The following is a 16,827-nucleotide window of genomic DNA, read 5'->3' as shown; positions in this document are numbered from 1 at the left end:
AGTTACAGGGAGTAAAATACTTCACCAAAATCATATAACGTGACTATAAATATATATATTTTTAATGTGGGATGTTACCGATCAATTTATGATCGGCAATTAATAAAAAGAGTTTTTTATTTGTCAATCACGTCATACGATTCTTCTCATAAACCTCCCTTGACTGTGTTCTTACTTGCATTGTGTGTGAAAAAATGCCTTCTAGCAACACATTTTTAAGCTTTTTAGAAAATGTGGTGCTTTTGCCTGCATGAACTTAGCTTACTTGTTCAGTAGGTAATATTTAGGGCAAAAGACCAAGATAACTTACTGATTCCGTAAATAATATTTAGAATAAGTGACCAAGGTTAGAAACTCAACAATAAAGGTGTAAATGACCCGAGCTGAGCTTGAGCTCAGCTCGTGAACTTTTGAGCAGTTCGAGCTTGGCTCGACTGTTCAAACTTAAACTTGAGCTCGAGTCAAAGTTTGACTCAAAATGGCTCGAATTTGAACTCAAGCTTAAGTAAGGTTGCTCTGAATTTTATGCTCGAGTTCCTCCTATTTAACTTCATGTTTTCATTAATAATAAAAATTGTTGCACTTGTACCCATATATAAATAATAATTTAAAATTTTAAAAAATTCAAAAGGCCGAACTTCAATGTTCAAAGCACTCAAAACAAGTTCACAACTTCACATCAAACTACAAGTCAACAACACTGCAATAGTGGTTCTTCATTCCTTGCACATTTCAAGATATTTCTTCCGGGATAAGCAGTTCAAAACAATATCTGTTCAATTTGCAAAAAAAATATGCATAATATGCATAATAATCAGACATGTTATGTGACAATACATTTACACAATTTAAGAAATTCAAAACTAAAAGATAAGTCAAGAATATTAAATTAAAAAAAAATATGTAACTTACTTTCATGAATTGGATATCGGAAGAAAAATTTTTTAGTATGATTTCTCTTTCTGAAAAAAGAAAAAAGATAAATAAGTATGTAATTAAAAACATAATGTATCATTTAACATAAAAGTTACCTTACTTTAGTTTTAGTAACTCCGTGTATATGTCGAAGCCAATCACTACCACAAAGTAAAGCTTGTGCCGTTTCAGGCAACAATGATGCATGATAAGAATCAATTATCCTTGCCCCAGCGCTAAACGTTGCTTCTGAAGCCACGGTGCTAAGAGGTATAGCTAAAATATCTGCTGCCATTTTTGACAATATTGGATAATGCATTCTATTCATCTTCCACCAGTCTAAACAAGAAAAGTTGCTAGGAACCTCATTTGTCTTAAGACGTCGACTTTCTAGATAGTCTACTAGCTCCGATCTTTTAGGCTTTGAAGCTTCAACTTGTGCACAATATGCATCAAATTCATCCCAAGTATATATAGAACTTTGATGGCTAACTTGACTTCCAAAAGTGTTAGAAGAACCTGGATTTTCATAATTGTTTTTGTTCATTGATTCAACAACATACTCTTCATAAAGAATATTGATGATCTCCTTCACTTTTGCTATATTCTCCTTAGCTTCATCATTAGAATAAAGTCTAGAGAAACAAAATTCAACTCCAAGCATTTTCTTTGTTGGATCAAAGACAACAGCTATAGCCATCAACAAATTACACTCTCCCAAATATTTATCAAACTTCATCTTCATTCTCCTAACCAAATTCCTAATAAAGGAATCTTCATCATCTACATGACTATCCAATGCTGATTTGATTTTTTGAACTTCATGAAGAAACAAATTTGAAGTAGGGTACTCACAACCTGAAACAAATTTGAATTCAGATACTCACAAGTCACAACCTAAACCAAATTTAAAAAACAAGTTAAAAAAAAAAACCTGAAATAATGTGAGTAGCTGTCCAGAAAGTCTCTAAAATTGAGCAAAGTTTGGCAACTTTATCCCAATCATCTTCCAATGGACAGCGGTCAAAGAATGGATCACGATCTTTTAGCATCTTAAAAGCTTCTTTGAACTTGAGTGCACAACTTAACATCTCAAAAGTCAAATTCCATCTAGTTTTACAATCACAAATCAATTTCCTATCTTTCAATTGCAATTGTTGCACACAGTCTGCAAATTGTATACGCCTGGCCTCCGACCGGTTCACATATTCCACACTATCTCTAACATCACTAATGGCGTGTTGAATCTCATCTAATCCATATTGAACACACAAGTTCAAAATGTGCGCACAACAACGAACATGAAATAAACGTCCCCCACATACCAAACTTATTGACCTTTGAAGTATATCCTTCATGTACCGAATAGCAGAATCATTACTTGAAGCATTATCAACTGTAATTGTAAAAACTTTTTTTTCAATGCCCCACTCTTTCATGCATCTAAATATAGCATCAGAAATCTGAATATCTCCCATCGGTGGTGGAATGTTAATGAAACTTAAAACTCTCTTCTGCAACCTCTAAGAAAAATCAATCCAGTGCCCAGTAACAACCATATACTCAATCTTCTGATTTTTTGATTTCCAACAATCTATTGTCAAACTTACTTTACTAACACATTTAAGATTGTTCTTCAACTTCTTCTTTTCAATCTCATAAACCTTTAAACAATCTGATTTGCTTGTGTTTCTACTAATATTTTTCCACTCGGGCATTCCACTTTTCATCATGAGGTTAAATCCTACTTCCTCCAAAATGGTAAATGGATGTTCATGCATCATGATCCAATGAGCAGCAGACTCCCTCATTAGTTCCATGTCACCTGAGGTCTTTCTTCTCTTGTAAGTTTGAAACTCTTGTTGTTTTTCTATTTCTTCATTTTGTTGTGTGTCATGACCATCTGAATGTAATTCTACGCTTTCAAATCCTTCATTTTGTTCTTGCACTTCATTATTAGTTTCATTGCTTTCACCAACCACACTACTTGAAGTGTATGAATTTTGCGAGATAGATGAATTCTCTGTAGACATGACTAATGAAAAACAATAACGAAATCAGTTAGTCAACCCAACATAATCATACCTAACAACCATAACATATTAATCATCATCCTAGTATGGTTCCTACCCTATGTTAATCCATTGTGAATGCAATATCCAAAATGAAACAAATTAGCATATTGCAAATTATGAATTGGAGCCTTTTGAACTGGATCAATATCATAAATCAAATTCATTAATTTTTATATTTTATGATGACAATGCAGCAAATATTATGTTCATATACTGTTGGACATTTCTTTCCCCTGATATCCTTAGCATCTTCTCTTGTATTGTTTGCAATGCAATTTTGATGCAAAAATTTGTATTTTGATGCCTATGTTGGAAAGATTAGGACATTTGTTTTTCCAAATAGTTTTCAGCATCTTGAAGATTGCTCTTCTTTCCTAACACTTACTAAGTGCTTAAAAGTTCTCAATCTTTCCAAACAAATACAATTGCTGATTTCTGTTATAAATAAATTGGACATAAACCTGAAGTTTAGTTCAAGGCAAGTGTTGACCTCAGGTGAATTGTCAAAATGTTAAGTGCAAAAACCATGTCCTAATCATACTGGGTATTATAATCCAACTATGATTAGGATTAACAAACCTATTCATACACAAGCTAAGGATATCTGATCCTATAAAAGAAGTCACTCTCAATCACAAGAACTTACGCTTTCAACACCTAACTGTGAGCACGAGAGTCATTGAGAAGAGATACCAAAATTCCCTTGAAAAGTAGTACAAGTGTTTAGGTTACAATAATTTGATAGGATATCATATTGTGTAATCCCCGTTCCTTAAACCAAGTGTACTTTAAATATCAAGCTTTTAGTGGATTTAGGCAAATTCTCAATTCGAGAAGTGCCTCGTAGTTTAGGGTTGTTTGCCCGAACTGCGTTATAAGTTTATTGTGTCACATCTCCAGTTTCAACATACACGAATCCATCATGTATCTTAATTTCAATTGGTATCAAAGCAGGTCTGCTCAAGTTATTAGCAGGATCCAAATGGAGTTCCCAAGAGAAGGTCTTTCAAACAATAGACCACCGGCTCTACTTGGCACAAACTTCTCCTACTGGAAAGCTCGAATGCAGATATACATTCTAGCACAAGGAGAAGGCGTCTAGAATGCAATAGAAAACGAATGGAAAACTCCAGTCGATGACAAAGGAAATACAAAACCTAGAGTTGACTGGAGTGAAGAAGAAAGAACAGAATATGACTTTAACTCAAAAGCTATGAATGCAATATATGGAGCGGTAAGCGAAGACACATTTAAGCTAATCGCATCAACTCGCATAGCCAAAATTGCATGGGGTATATTGTGCGATCATCATGAGGGAAACACAACTGTAAGACAATCTAAGCTTCAGATGATACAAACTGAGTTTGAAAACCTGAAAATGGAGGAGGAAGAAAACATCACCCAATTCAGTGCCAGAGTTTTAAGCATATCCGGAGATGCATTCAACCTAGGCGAACCTATACCCGAACATAGAATCGTCAAAAAGGTACTCCGTTCACTACCTGGGAGATTCCAAATGAAGGTCACCGCTATCCAAGAAAATAAAGATCTGAACACATACAAACTTAGTGACCTAATAGGAAATCTTCAAACCTATGAACTTGAGATGTTACAAAGCCAGAAAAACAATGGTAAAGGAATAGCACTACAATCCAGAAAAGAAGAGAACTCAGAAACTGATTCAGAAACCTTGGAGCAGTCAATCGCCCTATTGACAAAGAATTTTAACCGAGTTCTCAAAAAGTTTAACAAGTCCAGGAATAAAAATTTTCAAAACAGCCAAGGAAATTCTACGAATCAAAAACCATCCAATCCAAAGAGAAGAGATAATACAATTACGGAAGGAATACAGTGCTATGAGTGCAAAGGCTTTGGACACATTCAATCAGAATGCGCCACATACTTGAAAAGGAAAAATAAAACATATATAACAACTCTGAGTGATGACTCAGATAGTGAAGAAGATGATAACAACACGAACTTCGTAGCCTTTACTGCTAGCCATGAAGACAACAAAAGCGATGACATGCAAGAGTTACTAGAGGCATACACTCAACTAAATGCCAAATGGGAGCAAATCATCAAGAAAAATTAGGAACTCATGGAAGATAATCACTATTTAAAGAATGAAAAAGAGCGAGTAGAGAAACAATACAAAGAAACCCAGAACGAACTACTAGACCTCAAGAACAGAGAAACAAAACTGCTACAAGAAATTAAGGAGCTTACCGAAAGACCCGGGACTCCAAGTACGGACACCAGTGAGAATAACCAATCTGAAATACAGGAAGTGTCGCAACAGCACTTCCGACATCGAAGAAGAATAAGGTGCTACTATTGTCACAAACTAAGACACATCAAAGCACATTGTTACAAAAGACAAAATGACTGTTACTACAGACAAAACAACCGAGTATGGCTACCACACAACAGAAATAATAGCAAGAAAGTCTGGGTAAGAAAAGACCAAAATGTCGCATACACTTCCAAAACAAACAAGGAGCAAGATATATGGTATTTTGACAGTGGATGTTCCAGGCATATGACTGGAAATCCAGAAAATTTAGAGAACATACACTATAAAGATGAAGGATATGTTACCTTTGGAGATGGAGGAAAAGGAAAAATTATTGCAAATGGAATCCTGAATGTACACGGACTGCCAAAACTGTCAAAAGTCTTCTTAGTACAAGGGTTAAAAGCAAACCTGATTAGCATAAGTCAACTATGTGAAGATGAACTTAAAGTGGAATTCACAAAAGATAGCTGCAATGTTCTCAATCATAATCATGAATGTGTTATGATCGGAAGAAAATCCACAAATAAATGCTACATATGGGACGGTGATCTATCTTGCCTACAGACAACCATCAATCAAACACAACTATGGCACCAACGGATGGGTCACATAAACTTTCATGACATGAAGAAGGGTTTAAAGAAGGGAGTCTATCGAGGAGTTCCAACACTTGACATAGATGAAAACAAAAAATGTGATGCATGCCTTGAAAACAAAATAACCCGAATAGTCCATAAGAAGACCTCAGGAATATACACTTCTAGAATACTAGAACTACTTCACATGGACTTGTTTGGACCAACTCAGACAGAAAGCATAGGAGGAAAAAGGTATGTCTATGTAACAGTTGATGACTACTCACGATTCACGTGGGTAAACTTTCTTAAAGAAAAATATGAAGCATTTACAACATTCAAGACTCTCATTATCAAAATTCAGAATGAAAAGGATGGAAGAATAGGAAAAATCATTCGCCTAAGAAGTGACCATGGAAGGGAATTCGAGAATTCAAAATTCAAGGAATACTGCATAGAAAATGGAATCCATCATGAATTCTCCGCACCAAAAACACCCCAACAAAATGGGGTAGTTGAACGAAAGAATCGAACCATCCAAGAAATGGCAAGAGTCCTCTTAAATCACAAAAGACTTCCATCAAAATTCTGGGCAGAAGCAGTTAACACAACATGTTACTTGATAAACCGAGTATTCATTCGAAAAGAAACTAACATGACACCATATCAAATCTGGAAAGGAAGAACACCAAATTTAAAACACACACATGTGTTTGGAAGCAAATGTTATATTCTAAAAGATAGAGAACCATTGGGAAAGTTTGATATCAAAGGAGATGAAGGGATCTTCTTAGGATACTCCTCAAACAGCAGGGCATATCGAGTATATAACCTTAGGACAGACACTGTCATGGAGTCTATCAATGTGGTGGTCAATGACACAACAGAAGATTCCCCCACAAATGATGAAGAGATAACTGTTGTTGAAACAACAGTTCCAACATCGCATAACCAGAATTCTAAATCAGAATCATTAGAAAAAGAAGAAGTTGTAGATCCTGAAGAAAAGATAGAAATCCTCACCACTGATGAGACCAGGGTACAGAAAAATCATCCAATAGAAAACATTATAGGAGGACTAAATGAAGGAATTAGAACTAGAGGAAAGAAACGAGACTATCAAAAAATGGAAGAAGGAGACTATGACTACTGCTACACCTCAAAAATTGAACCCAAAAACATTACGGAAGCATTAAAAGATGAATTTTGGGTAGGAGCCATGCATGAGGAATTACAACAGTTTGAAAGAAACAACGTTTGGCAGTTAGTCACTAAACCAGAGAATGCCAATATCATAGGGACAAAATGGATCTACAAAAATAAAACAGACGAACCAGGGAACGTTATACGAAACAAAGCCCGACTAGTAGCACAAGGATACACCCAAGTTGAAGGGACAGATTTTGAGGAAACATTCGCTCCAGTGGCCAGGATTGAATCAATCCGGCTTCTCATAGCAGTAGCCTGCATTCTCAAGATAAAACTCTACCAAATGGACGTAAAGACGGCATTCTTAAATGGATGTCTAAAAGAAGAGGTCTATGTTGCCCAACCAAAAGGGTTTGAAGACCCCCATTTTCCACAAAGTGTTTATAAACTCAACAAGGCACTGTATGGTCTAAAACAAGCACCACGAGCATGGTACGAACGTCTCACAGAGTTTCTAATCAAAACGGGATACAGAAGAGGTAGCGTGGACAAAACTCTGTTCGTCAAACACTATGGCCAAGACATAGTAATTGCCCAAATCTATGTTGATGACATAGTATTTGGATCAACACTTGAGAAGCACAAAAATCAATTCATCACCAACATGGAAGGAGAATTTGAGATGAGCATGGTTGGAGAACTAACCTATTTCCTAGGTCTACAAATCAAACAACAAGACAGTGGGACCTTCATATCACAAAGCAAATATGCAAAAAACCTAGTTAAGAGGTTCGGACTAGAAGAAAGTAAAGTTGTCAGAACACCAGTTCCAACAACAGAAAGAATCACAAAAGACATAGAGGGTAAACAAGTTGAGCAAACCCTATATCGAAGTATGCTAGGAGGACTACTCTATCTAACTGCTAGTAGACCAGATCTAAGCTTTGGAGTAGGAATATGCGCAAGATATCAAGCAAATCCTACTGAACAACATTTAAAAGCAGTAAAAAGAGTCATTAAATACGTTAAAGGAACCACCGAATTAGGATTATGGTATTCCTTTGATACCAATCACCATCTATCAGCTTATTGTGATGCCGATTGGGCAGGAAACCTAGATGACAGAAAAAGCACCTCAGGAGGTTGTTTCTTTCTAGGAACGAATCTCGTATCTTGGATAAGCAAAAAACAAAGCTCTATATCATTGTCAACAGCCGAGGCAGAATACATTGCAGCCGGGAGCTGCTGTACACAGTTACTTTGGATGAAACAAATGCTAGAAGATTATGGAATACATCAAACAACTATGACCATACACTGTGATAACAAAAGTGCAATAGACATCTCCAAAAATCCAGTGCAACACTCAAGAACAAAACACATCGACATCAGACATCATTTCGTAAGAGAATTAGTAGAAAACAAAATTATCAATCTCACACATATCAACACAGAAAATCAACTTGCAGATATACTAACAAAGGCACTTGATGGGAATAGATACGCTAAACTAAGAGTCGAAATAGGACTGTGCACATTGTGATCAAACACATGGGCAAGTCATTCTTTATATAGATATTCATATATATATATTTAAAAAAAAAAGGGTCCATACCATATTCCGGCCTAGCAATACTCAGTTTACCAAGCCCATTGGAGACAAAAAGGCCCAACATAAGTTGTCAGCAGCTTAATTCACAACCCGGTCCATTTTCAGACAATCCCCAAATCACTCTTCTCACACAATCGATTAATCACCCACGATCATCTTCCACATCTCACATACAAAGCAAAAATGGTGCGGACAAGAAACCAAAGGCAAGGGAAGATACCCCGGAAAGGAACAGCTCAATAGTTCGCCGGCACCGGAGTTCCATCCAACCCGGTACGCATTGAAGAAGAAGAAGCCTCCACCGTCATCATGGACCCGGTCCCCATCTCACAAGTACCGTTCGAAGAAATCCAAGAAATTCGAAACCCTAGTCCAGGTAATCTTACAATAGATTTACATGGAGATTTCACAATTTCTTCACCCACTATGGATGAAACTAGAGACAATGTTCATTGTACTCACGAAGAGGAAGAAAATCCCAATGTTGAACCCTCACCTCCACACCACCCTCTGTCCGACCGAGAACAGAGGAGAAGGAAACGATCTGACCCCTACGAAGGGGCAGATCCTAGAGCAAAGAGGCCTAATGATTTTCCAGTTTCGGCTAGACCCCCCCCCCCCCCCCCCCGAGGAACCCCCAACATACCTCCTCCAAGAAAAGACAATACTAAGAAATAGAAAGAAAAAAACACAGAGGAAGAAGATGAATGGATACCTGATGACACAGAATTAGTAACAAAACCCACAGAAGGAAAAAGAAGGAAACTAACTGCCAAGGAGAAAGGGAAACAAAAGATTATTAGTTGTGATGACCTGTCAAAACTGCCAAAGCCCTATAGTCCAAAATTTCTGACTAGGGAAAATTCCAAAGGATGGAATAAACTTGTGGAGAAAAGCATCATCAATCAGAAACTTCTAGAACTAGAAAAGCTGGAAAATCATGAACAAATATCTGATGCCCTAACCAAAAATCAACTTCTAGGGTCAGTCATGAATATATACCCCTATGAGGAGCAAGCTATCAAGGAATTTTATAGTAACCTTACCAAAGCTACAACAAATCCCACTGATCCAATGTTTGGAAAAATCTATCTAAGAGGAAAATTCTATGTGTTCAGTCCTGAAATCATCAATGAACACCTAGGAACACCTTCAGGGGGCTAAAATATTCAACTAGAAAGTGAGCAGGTAGCCAGTGAACTTACAGCCGGAAATGTGAGTTTTGATAAAAACAAAATCAAAGCTGCATCCCTAACTTGCAAGTATGCTATACTACAGAAGATTGCTCTCGCCAATTGGATGCTATCACGACATGAGTCTACAGTCAAATGGAGCCTAGCAGAACTACTCTACAAAATAGGGAAGGGGATCAAAATCAACCTTGGAGCTATTATTCACTCACAGATTGTACACTATGCAGAAAATAGAGACTCAAAAGCCCTACTAATCTTTCCGAATCTCATCAACTCCATTCTAGCCAAGCAAGGGTTAAAATCGCAAGGAACAAAAGTTCAAGTCAAAACCTTGAACACAACCATTAAACTAAAGAGAGGAACACACCAAAACGACCTCAAAACCTCAGTTCCAGCAGATAATCCAACAGATCAACAAACACTAGTCAGATACTTCGAAAAAAGGTTAAAAGAACTAGATGATTCAGAAAAACAATTACTACGAAAACACATGGGGATCAAAGAAGAAAGAGCAGAGATACTACAATGGTTAACAGCCCTAAAAGCAGGTAATGAAGATGATAATCAAGAAGTTGAAGAAGGAGACAGTGGCAGTCATGGCCAAGAAGAAGAAGAAGAAAATGAAGAAGAAGACCAAGAAGATAATGAAGAAAATGGCCAAGAAAATGAAGAAGAAAGTAGTGAAAAATCAGCCTGAACATTCTCAAACGTTTAGCAAAAAGGGGGAGAAAAATTGTGGATGTTTTGATCTGTTCTTGACACTCTCAAGATTTCAGGTGTTCTGTTTTGATGCAAACAGTCGTGGATATTTTTGATCTGTTCTTGACACTCTCAAGATTTCAGGTGTTCTTTGATGAAAACTGTTTTGACCTGTTCACAGTTTCTGTTTTGATGAAATCTGTTTTGATCTACTCTTGACACTCTCAAGGTTCTGCTCTTGATGTCTTGATCCATCTGAAAAATTATGGATGTTTTGATATGTTCTTGACACTTTCAGGTGTTCTGTTTTAAACAGATTTCAGGTGTTCTAATGCAAACAGTTTTTGATCATTTTTGGCACTCTCTAGGTTCTGTGTTGATGCCATGATCCATCTACTATAACTTCAGATGGTGGATACTTTGATGTTTTGATCCATCTGGAATGAACCATATTTATGGATGTTTAGATTACCCTAGAGTCAACTATAGCTTCAACTCTGATCTAGGGAGATGACAAGAAAAATGACACATCAAGACAAGGATCAAACTAAGGGGGAGACAACAAGTCAAGAACCAAGTCTAAGGGATCTAGGTTTTTGCAAAAGTTTGACAAAGGGGGAGAGTGTTGACCTCAAGTGAATTGTCAAAATGTTAAGTGCAAAAACCATGTCCTAATCATACTGGGTATTATAATCCAACTATGATTAGGATTAACAAACCTATTCATACACAAGCTAAGGATATCTGATCCTATAAAAGAAGTCACTCTCAATCACAAGAACTTACGCTTTCAACACCTAACTGTGAGCACGAGAGTCATTGAGAAGAGATACCAAAATTCCCTTGAAAAGTAGTACAAGTGTTTAGGTTACAATAATTTGATAGGATATCATATTGTGTAATCCCCGTTCCTTAAACCAAGTGTACTTTAAATATCAAGCTTTTAGTGGATTTAGGAAAATTCTCAATTCGAGAAGTGCCTCGCAGTTTAGGGTTGTTTGCCCGAACTGCATTATAATTTTATTGTGTCACATCTCCAGTTTCAACATACACGAATCCATCATCTATCTTAATTTCAGCAAGGAAGAGTAAATGTAGAAATTGATTGATTTACTTACCCCCTACATGAACAATGGGAACCAAATGAAGATTAGTCAGGCTTCTTTCTCTACAGATTGCATATGTAATCAGATATTGCAGATAAAAGATTTGCAAGGTATTACTTTTCCCTTTTTACAGAATCACATCAAACAGAAGGCAATTTCACAGGAAAAAAATGATTTTTAAAAAAAATGAAAGTGAAGATAACAGCAATGGCCAGACACCATCTTAAAAGGGAAAAAGTTAGAAAACAAGAGAATTTACTCTTATTGCTCCTCAAAGCTCAAACAATAGAATTACGCAGAAGAGACCAAAAACAACCTCTTGCACCTCCAACAGTGCAATGAGAATGGAACGAAACCAAAAAGACCAAAAAAAAAACACAGGCTTTGGCAACTTCTTCCGGCATCCTCAACAGGTGAATACATTATGTTCTTTGAGGAACAAACAAACACTACACTCTCTGTGTTTACAAAAAAATAAACACAGGATAGATAATAACAGATACTAAAATTTGAAAAAATAAAAATAAAAACAAAAACAAAACAAATCCATGAAATATACCAGAGTAATCCAGGAGGCGCTACCTTGGTTCATTGGGAGGCTAAGTTCAGAGTCAGCAATTTCGTCATCGGCAGGGGCTGAGGCGGAGACCGGGCAGCAGCTTCGTCGTCGGCAAGGGCGGAGGCGGAGACCGGAGAGGAGACGCTGAGTCTTCTGGTGTCGTCGGCAGCAGCTTCGTCGTCGGCAGCAGCTTTGTGGTCGGAACTCGGCAGTTGTCGTCTTCGTCTGAGTTGGGGCTTGGAGAAACGATAGAAGGGCAGAGAATTAGGGATTAGGTATTTGGGGCTGGGGTTTGAAATTTAATTTTAAATTATTAAAGGATTAAAGGATTTTAGTTTGAGTTAATTCCAGTCATGGTCCTCCGACTATTGTAATTTTTCAAAATTAGTCCTTGTCTTTTAATTTGGACAGAATAGACCCTTAACTATTAAATTTGTTCCAGTATTGGTCTTTCCGTCAACCTTCAGTTAGTTAGGTGTTAGTGTATGGGTTAAAATGGTCATTTCATTAGCTTCTTTCTTCTTCCTCATTTCCTTAGCACTACCGGCGAATGTGCAGAAAATTATAGAAGAATGACTGTGAGTGCCAAAATGAAAAACAGAGCAATGCAACATCTCATCTCTCCGCCTTTCATCCACCAAAGCCCACCGCTGCGCCCGTTTTCACACTCATCACCTCTGCTCAAATATCTTCTCTCTCGCCGGAAACAATATGGAGACTGTCATTTCACTCTCCATCTTCACCCACTTCCTTTTCTCCTATCTACTTCTATTGTTTCCGACCACGTCCCTCTATTTCTCTACCTTCCAACCTCCCCGCCACAATTACCGTTCTTCGCCCAATTTCATCTCTTTCCGCGCCTAAACTTCCTATACTCAAACATAAACCGCTTATTTCCACCCTTTCCAAGCCAATTTCGAAAGGCCCATCACTTGCCACGTGTTTCTCATCCTCCGGGGATAACATCTCCACCACCACTGAGCCAAAGCGGGAGCCGCAAGGCGCAAAGATTATTCCTTTGATTATTTCTGTTTCTGTTGGGCTTCTGGTTCTATTTGTCATCCCAAAACCTACCGAAGTTTCTGCTCAGGCATGGCAATTACTTGTCATCTTCCCCTCCACCATCGCTGGTCTGGTTCTCAGTTCATTGCTAGTCGGGGGGATGGGAAGACCATCGTGATAGAGCATTGCAAGCAGTGCAACTCGTTCAAGACTCGGGCTTTGACGGTGAAGGAGGGGATGGAGAAAGGCTTCGCCGACGTGAACGTGGTGGTCAACCCGGAAAAGCCCTGGCGGGGATGCTTCGAGATCCGCGGAGAAAATGGGGAGAAGTTCACCAGCCTTCTGAATATGAAGAGACCATTTGCACCCATGAAAGCCCTCAACATAGATAAGATTGTCTCCGACATCGTTGAGAAAATCAAATGATTAAACCCCCCCCCCCCCCCACACACACACACACTCTCTCTCTCTCTCCCTCCCCCTCTCTCTCTCTCTGCTTCTGCAGATTTGGGGTTTCTCTATTATTAGTTTGGGACTTTTTTCAATTTTTTTTTTTGGAAATCTTTTGCAGTCGAATTCCTAATTTCAAGGTGCTCTTGGCAGGTTTTGGAGAGTGAAGTGGCAGTCTCCATATTGTTTTCGGCGAGAGAGGATATATTTGAGTAGATGTGATGAGTGTGAAAACGGAACAGCGGTGGGCTTTGGTGGATGAAAGGCGGAGAGAGGATGCGTAAACCAGGACAATCATTGAGACTGCCACTTCACTCTCCAAAACCTGCCAAGAGCACCTTGAAATTAGGAATTCTTCTTATAGCAATGTTCTTAACATTGTGCTCCAGGACGTCTCTCACGTCACCAGGGGTGAACTAGGACCGTTGTTCTCCAATGGCTACCTTGCCCCATATTAACTAGGTAATTGGCACATTGATTTCTCTCACGAAGAATATCACAAAAACTGAATTGAAAGAAGAAAAAACATTTTACTCAACTCTGAGTCTGAGAACTTTTAGAAGGAGATACAAGATGTTTTCTCTTACAGAAGCAAGCAATGTAACAGTGTTGTGTATATGCTATGCTAACAGAAATCTAACTGTCCTAATTGCCAACCTCTAAGAGAATTAACTAACAAACTAATTAGTTATTAATCCTCTAATACCCCCCCCCCCCCCGCAAGCTGGAGTGTACATACAATGTAACCCCAGCTTGGAAACAAACTTTTGAAACACCATTGGCTGTAGAGGCTTGGTGAACATGTCTGCTGTCTGACTTTCAGTAGGAACATGCAGCAATTTTATGACTCCCTTTTGGATCTTTTCCCTTATCAAGTGGCAATCGATCTCTATATGTTTGGTCCTTTCGTGAAAGACAGGATTTTCTGCCATGGCAATGGCAGATTTACTATCAGAAAACAACACAGTTGTGTCTTTCAAACAGACCTCTAGGACTTCAAGAAGGTAGAACAACCACTGCATCTCACACGTAGCAAGAGCAAGAGCTCTGTATTCAGCTTCAGATGATGACCTTGAAATGGTGATTTTTTTCTTAGACTTCCAAGATATTAGGACATCTCCTAAAAAAAACACAAAAACCAATCACAGACTTTCTTGTGTCAGGGCAGGTTGCCCAATCTGAGTCAGCAAAACCTCTTATTTTGAGTTTCGAATTTGCAGGGAAAAACAAGCCTTGTCCATGACAATTCTTAATGTATCTTAAAACCCTATGAGCTGCCTACAAGTGGAGAGTAGTGGGGCTATCCAAGAATTGAGATAATTGCTGTACAGCAAAATAGATATCAGGCCTAGTGATGGTTAAATACAAGAGTTTTCCTACCACTTTCCTGTATTGGGAGTTATCTTCAAGGGCTGTACCACCATCCCGGGAGAGTTTGTTTGTCTGTACCATGGGACATCTCACAGGTTTACTTTCAAGAAAGCATGTATGATGCAACAGATCTAAGGCATATTTCCTTTGTGTTATAGATATTCCTGTGTGATTTCTGGCAACCTCAAACCCTAGAAAGAATTTTAATTTCCCCAAATCCTTAATCTGAAATACTGTATGCAAGTGTTCTTTAATCTGCTGTATCTGGTCCTTGTCAATGCTGGCCAAGACTATATCATCCACATATACTAATAATGCAACAAAACTTCTGCTTGATCCCCTAGTGAACAATGAATTGTCACATACTACTTGTTTGAACCCCATATGGACTAATTCAGTAGTCAGTCTAGCATTCCACTGTCTACTTGCCTGCTTCAAGCTATAAAGAGACCTCTTTAATTTGCAGACTTGTCCAGGCTGCTTAGGAACAAAACCCGGGGAAGAATCATATATACTTCTTCTTGGAGATCTCCATGTAGAAATGCATTGTTGATATCAAGTTGATGCAACTCCCATTGTTTGACAACTGCCACAACAAGCAAAGCCCTGATAGTAGTAATCTTGGCCACTGGACTGAAAGTATCAACATAGTCTATTCCGCAAGTTTGAGTGTACCCCTTTGCAACCAACCTGGCCTTGCACCTTTCAATTGTCCCATCAGGTTTGTATTTAACTTTGTAAACCCATCTACACCCTATTAGTTGCTTGGAGGGTGGTAGTGTTGTCAATTCCCATGTGCTGTTGGCCTGCAAAGCCTCTATTTCTGCTTGCATAGCAGTCCTCCAACACTCATGCTGAATGGCTTCATTGTAAGACTTGGGCTCTTTGCTCTCAAGAATGTTGGTGGCAAAAGTTCTGAAACTTGGAGATAGCTTTTGGTAAGATAGGACTGCTAATAGGACATGAGGAGAAGTCCCATAAGTAGGTAAGTTGCAGTTATAGTCCTTGAGATAGCCAGGTCTTGAAATCTGTCTGCTGGATCTCCTAGGTTATGGATTGGACTGTGGTTGTGATGGAATGGTCCTTGGATCTGGATTAGACTGTGGTGAAATAGATTGTTCTATATCAGTATTGTCTTGAGCAAGACCAGGTACAAAATCATCAGATTCTGTAGGACCACAGCCACTTCTTGTTTCTTCCCTTTGAACAATCTTTTGCAGATTTTCTTCTACATTACTGTTATCACTTGGGAAGATAAGATCTTGACATGATCCTTGAACATTCATCTGACTTGCTACTTTGTAGGGAAAGATGCTTTCATAAAACACCACATCTCTTGAAATAAACACTTCCCTAGAGTTTAGATCATAAAGTTTATATCCCTTTACCCCATTTGGATATCCAAGAAACAAGCACTTTCTAGCTCTAGGTAAGAATTTCCTCTGATGTCCCTTCTGTACAGCAGCATAAGCTAGACACCCAAAAATTTTGAAATGACAGTATTGAGGAGCCTTTTTGAACAAGACCTGATGTGGGATATGACCTTTTAATGCTGCTGAAGGTAGCTTGTTAATGATATAAACAGCATGTAGTATGCAATCTCCCCAAAAGCTTTCAGACAAGCCTGCTTGAAATTAAAGAGCCCTTGCAACTGCTAGAATGTGGCCATGTTTTCTCTCAACTACACCATTCTGCTGTGGTGTATAAACACATGTTGATTGGTGAATGATGCCATTCTCTTGGTAAAAACTACCCATCTTGAACTCTTGTCCATTATCTGTTCTTATGCACTTGGCCACTTTGCCAAACCGTGTCTTAGTAA

General features: G+C 38.3%; 1 protein-coding gene and 1 long non-coding RNA gene across 3 annotated transcripts; both read right to left on the bottom strand.

The window, feature by feature from the left end:
• Nucleotides 1–912: 912 nt before the first annotated feature.
• Nucleotides 913–2,740, bottom strand: LOC109169109 (zinc finger BED domain-containing protein RICESLEEPER 2-like). Of its 2 annotated transcripts, none has more exons than XM_019317984.1 (3): nucleotides 1,850–2,740; nucleotides 1,037–1,773; nucleotides 913–962 (listed from the first exon to the last, which is right to left on the bottom strand). In XM_019317984.1, exons 1-3 carry the CDS (start codon nucleotides 2,391–2,393, stop codon nucleotides 945–947), a joined length of 1,299 nt encoding a protein of 432 aa, XP_019173529.1. In that variant the 5' UTR covers nucleotides 2,394–2,740; the 3' UTR covers nucleotides 913–944. The 2 variants fall into 2 exon arrangements, with proteins under 2 accessions (XP_019173529.1, XP_019173530.1); XM_019317985.1 differs by having other exon boundaries at nucleotides 928–956; nucleotides 1,280–1,773.
• A 14-nt stretch (nucleotides 2,741–2,754) lies between these two features.
• Nucleotides 2,755–12,364, bottom strand: LOC109169110. Its single transcript, XR_002052174.1, has 2 exons — nucleotides 12,206–12,364; nucleotides 2,755–2,950 (listed from the first exon to the last, which is right to left on the bottom strand). It is a non-coding gene; the product is annotated as an uncharacterized LOC109169110 (long non-coding RNA).
• Nucleotides 12,365–16,827: the final 4,463 nt, after the last annotated feature.

Source organism: Ipomoea nil, unplaced genomic scaffold (genome assembly GCF_001879475.1).
Source record: "Ipomoea nil cultivar Tokyo-kokei standard unplaced genomic scaffold, Asagao_1.1 scaffold3251, whole genome shotgun sequence".
Classification (NCBI taxonomy): domain Eukaryota; kingdom Viridiplantae; phylum Streptophyta; class Magnoliopsida; order Solanales; family Convolvulaceae; genus Ipomoea; species Ipomoea nil.
Note: the sequence above shows the minus strand (reverse complement) of the source record. Positions and strands in the feature narration are given on the sequence as shown.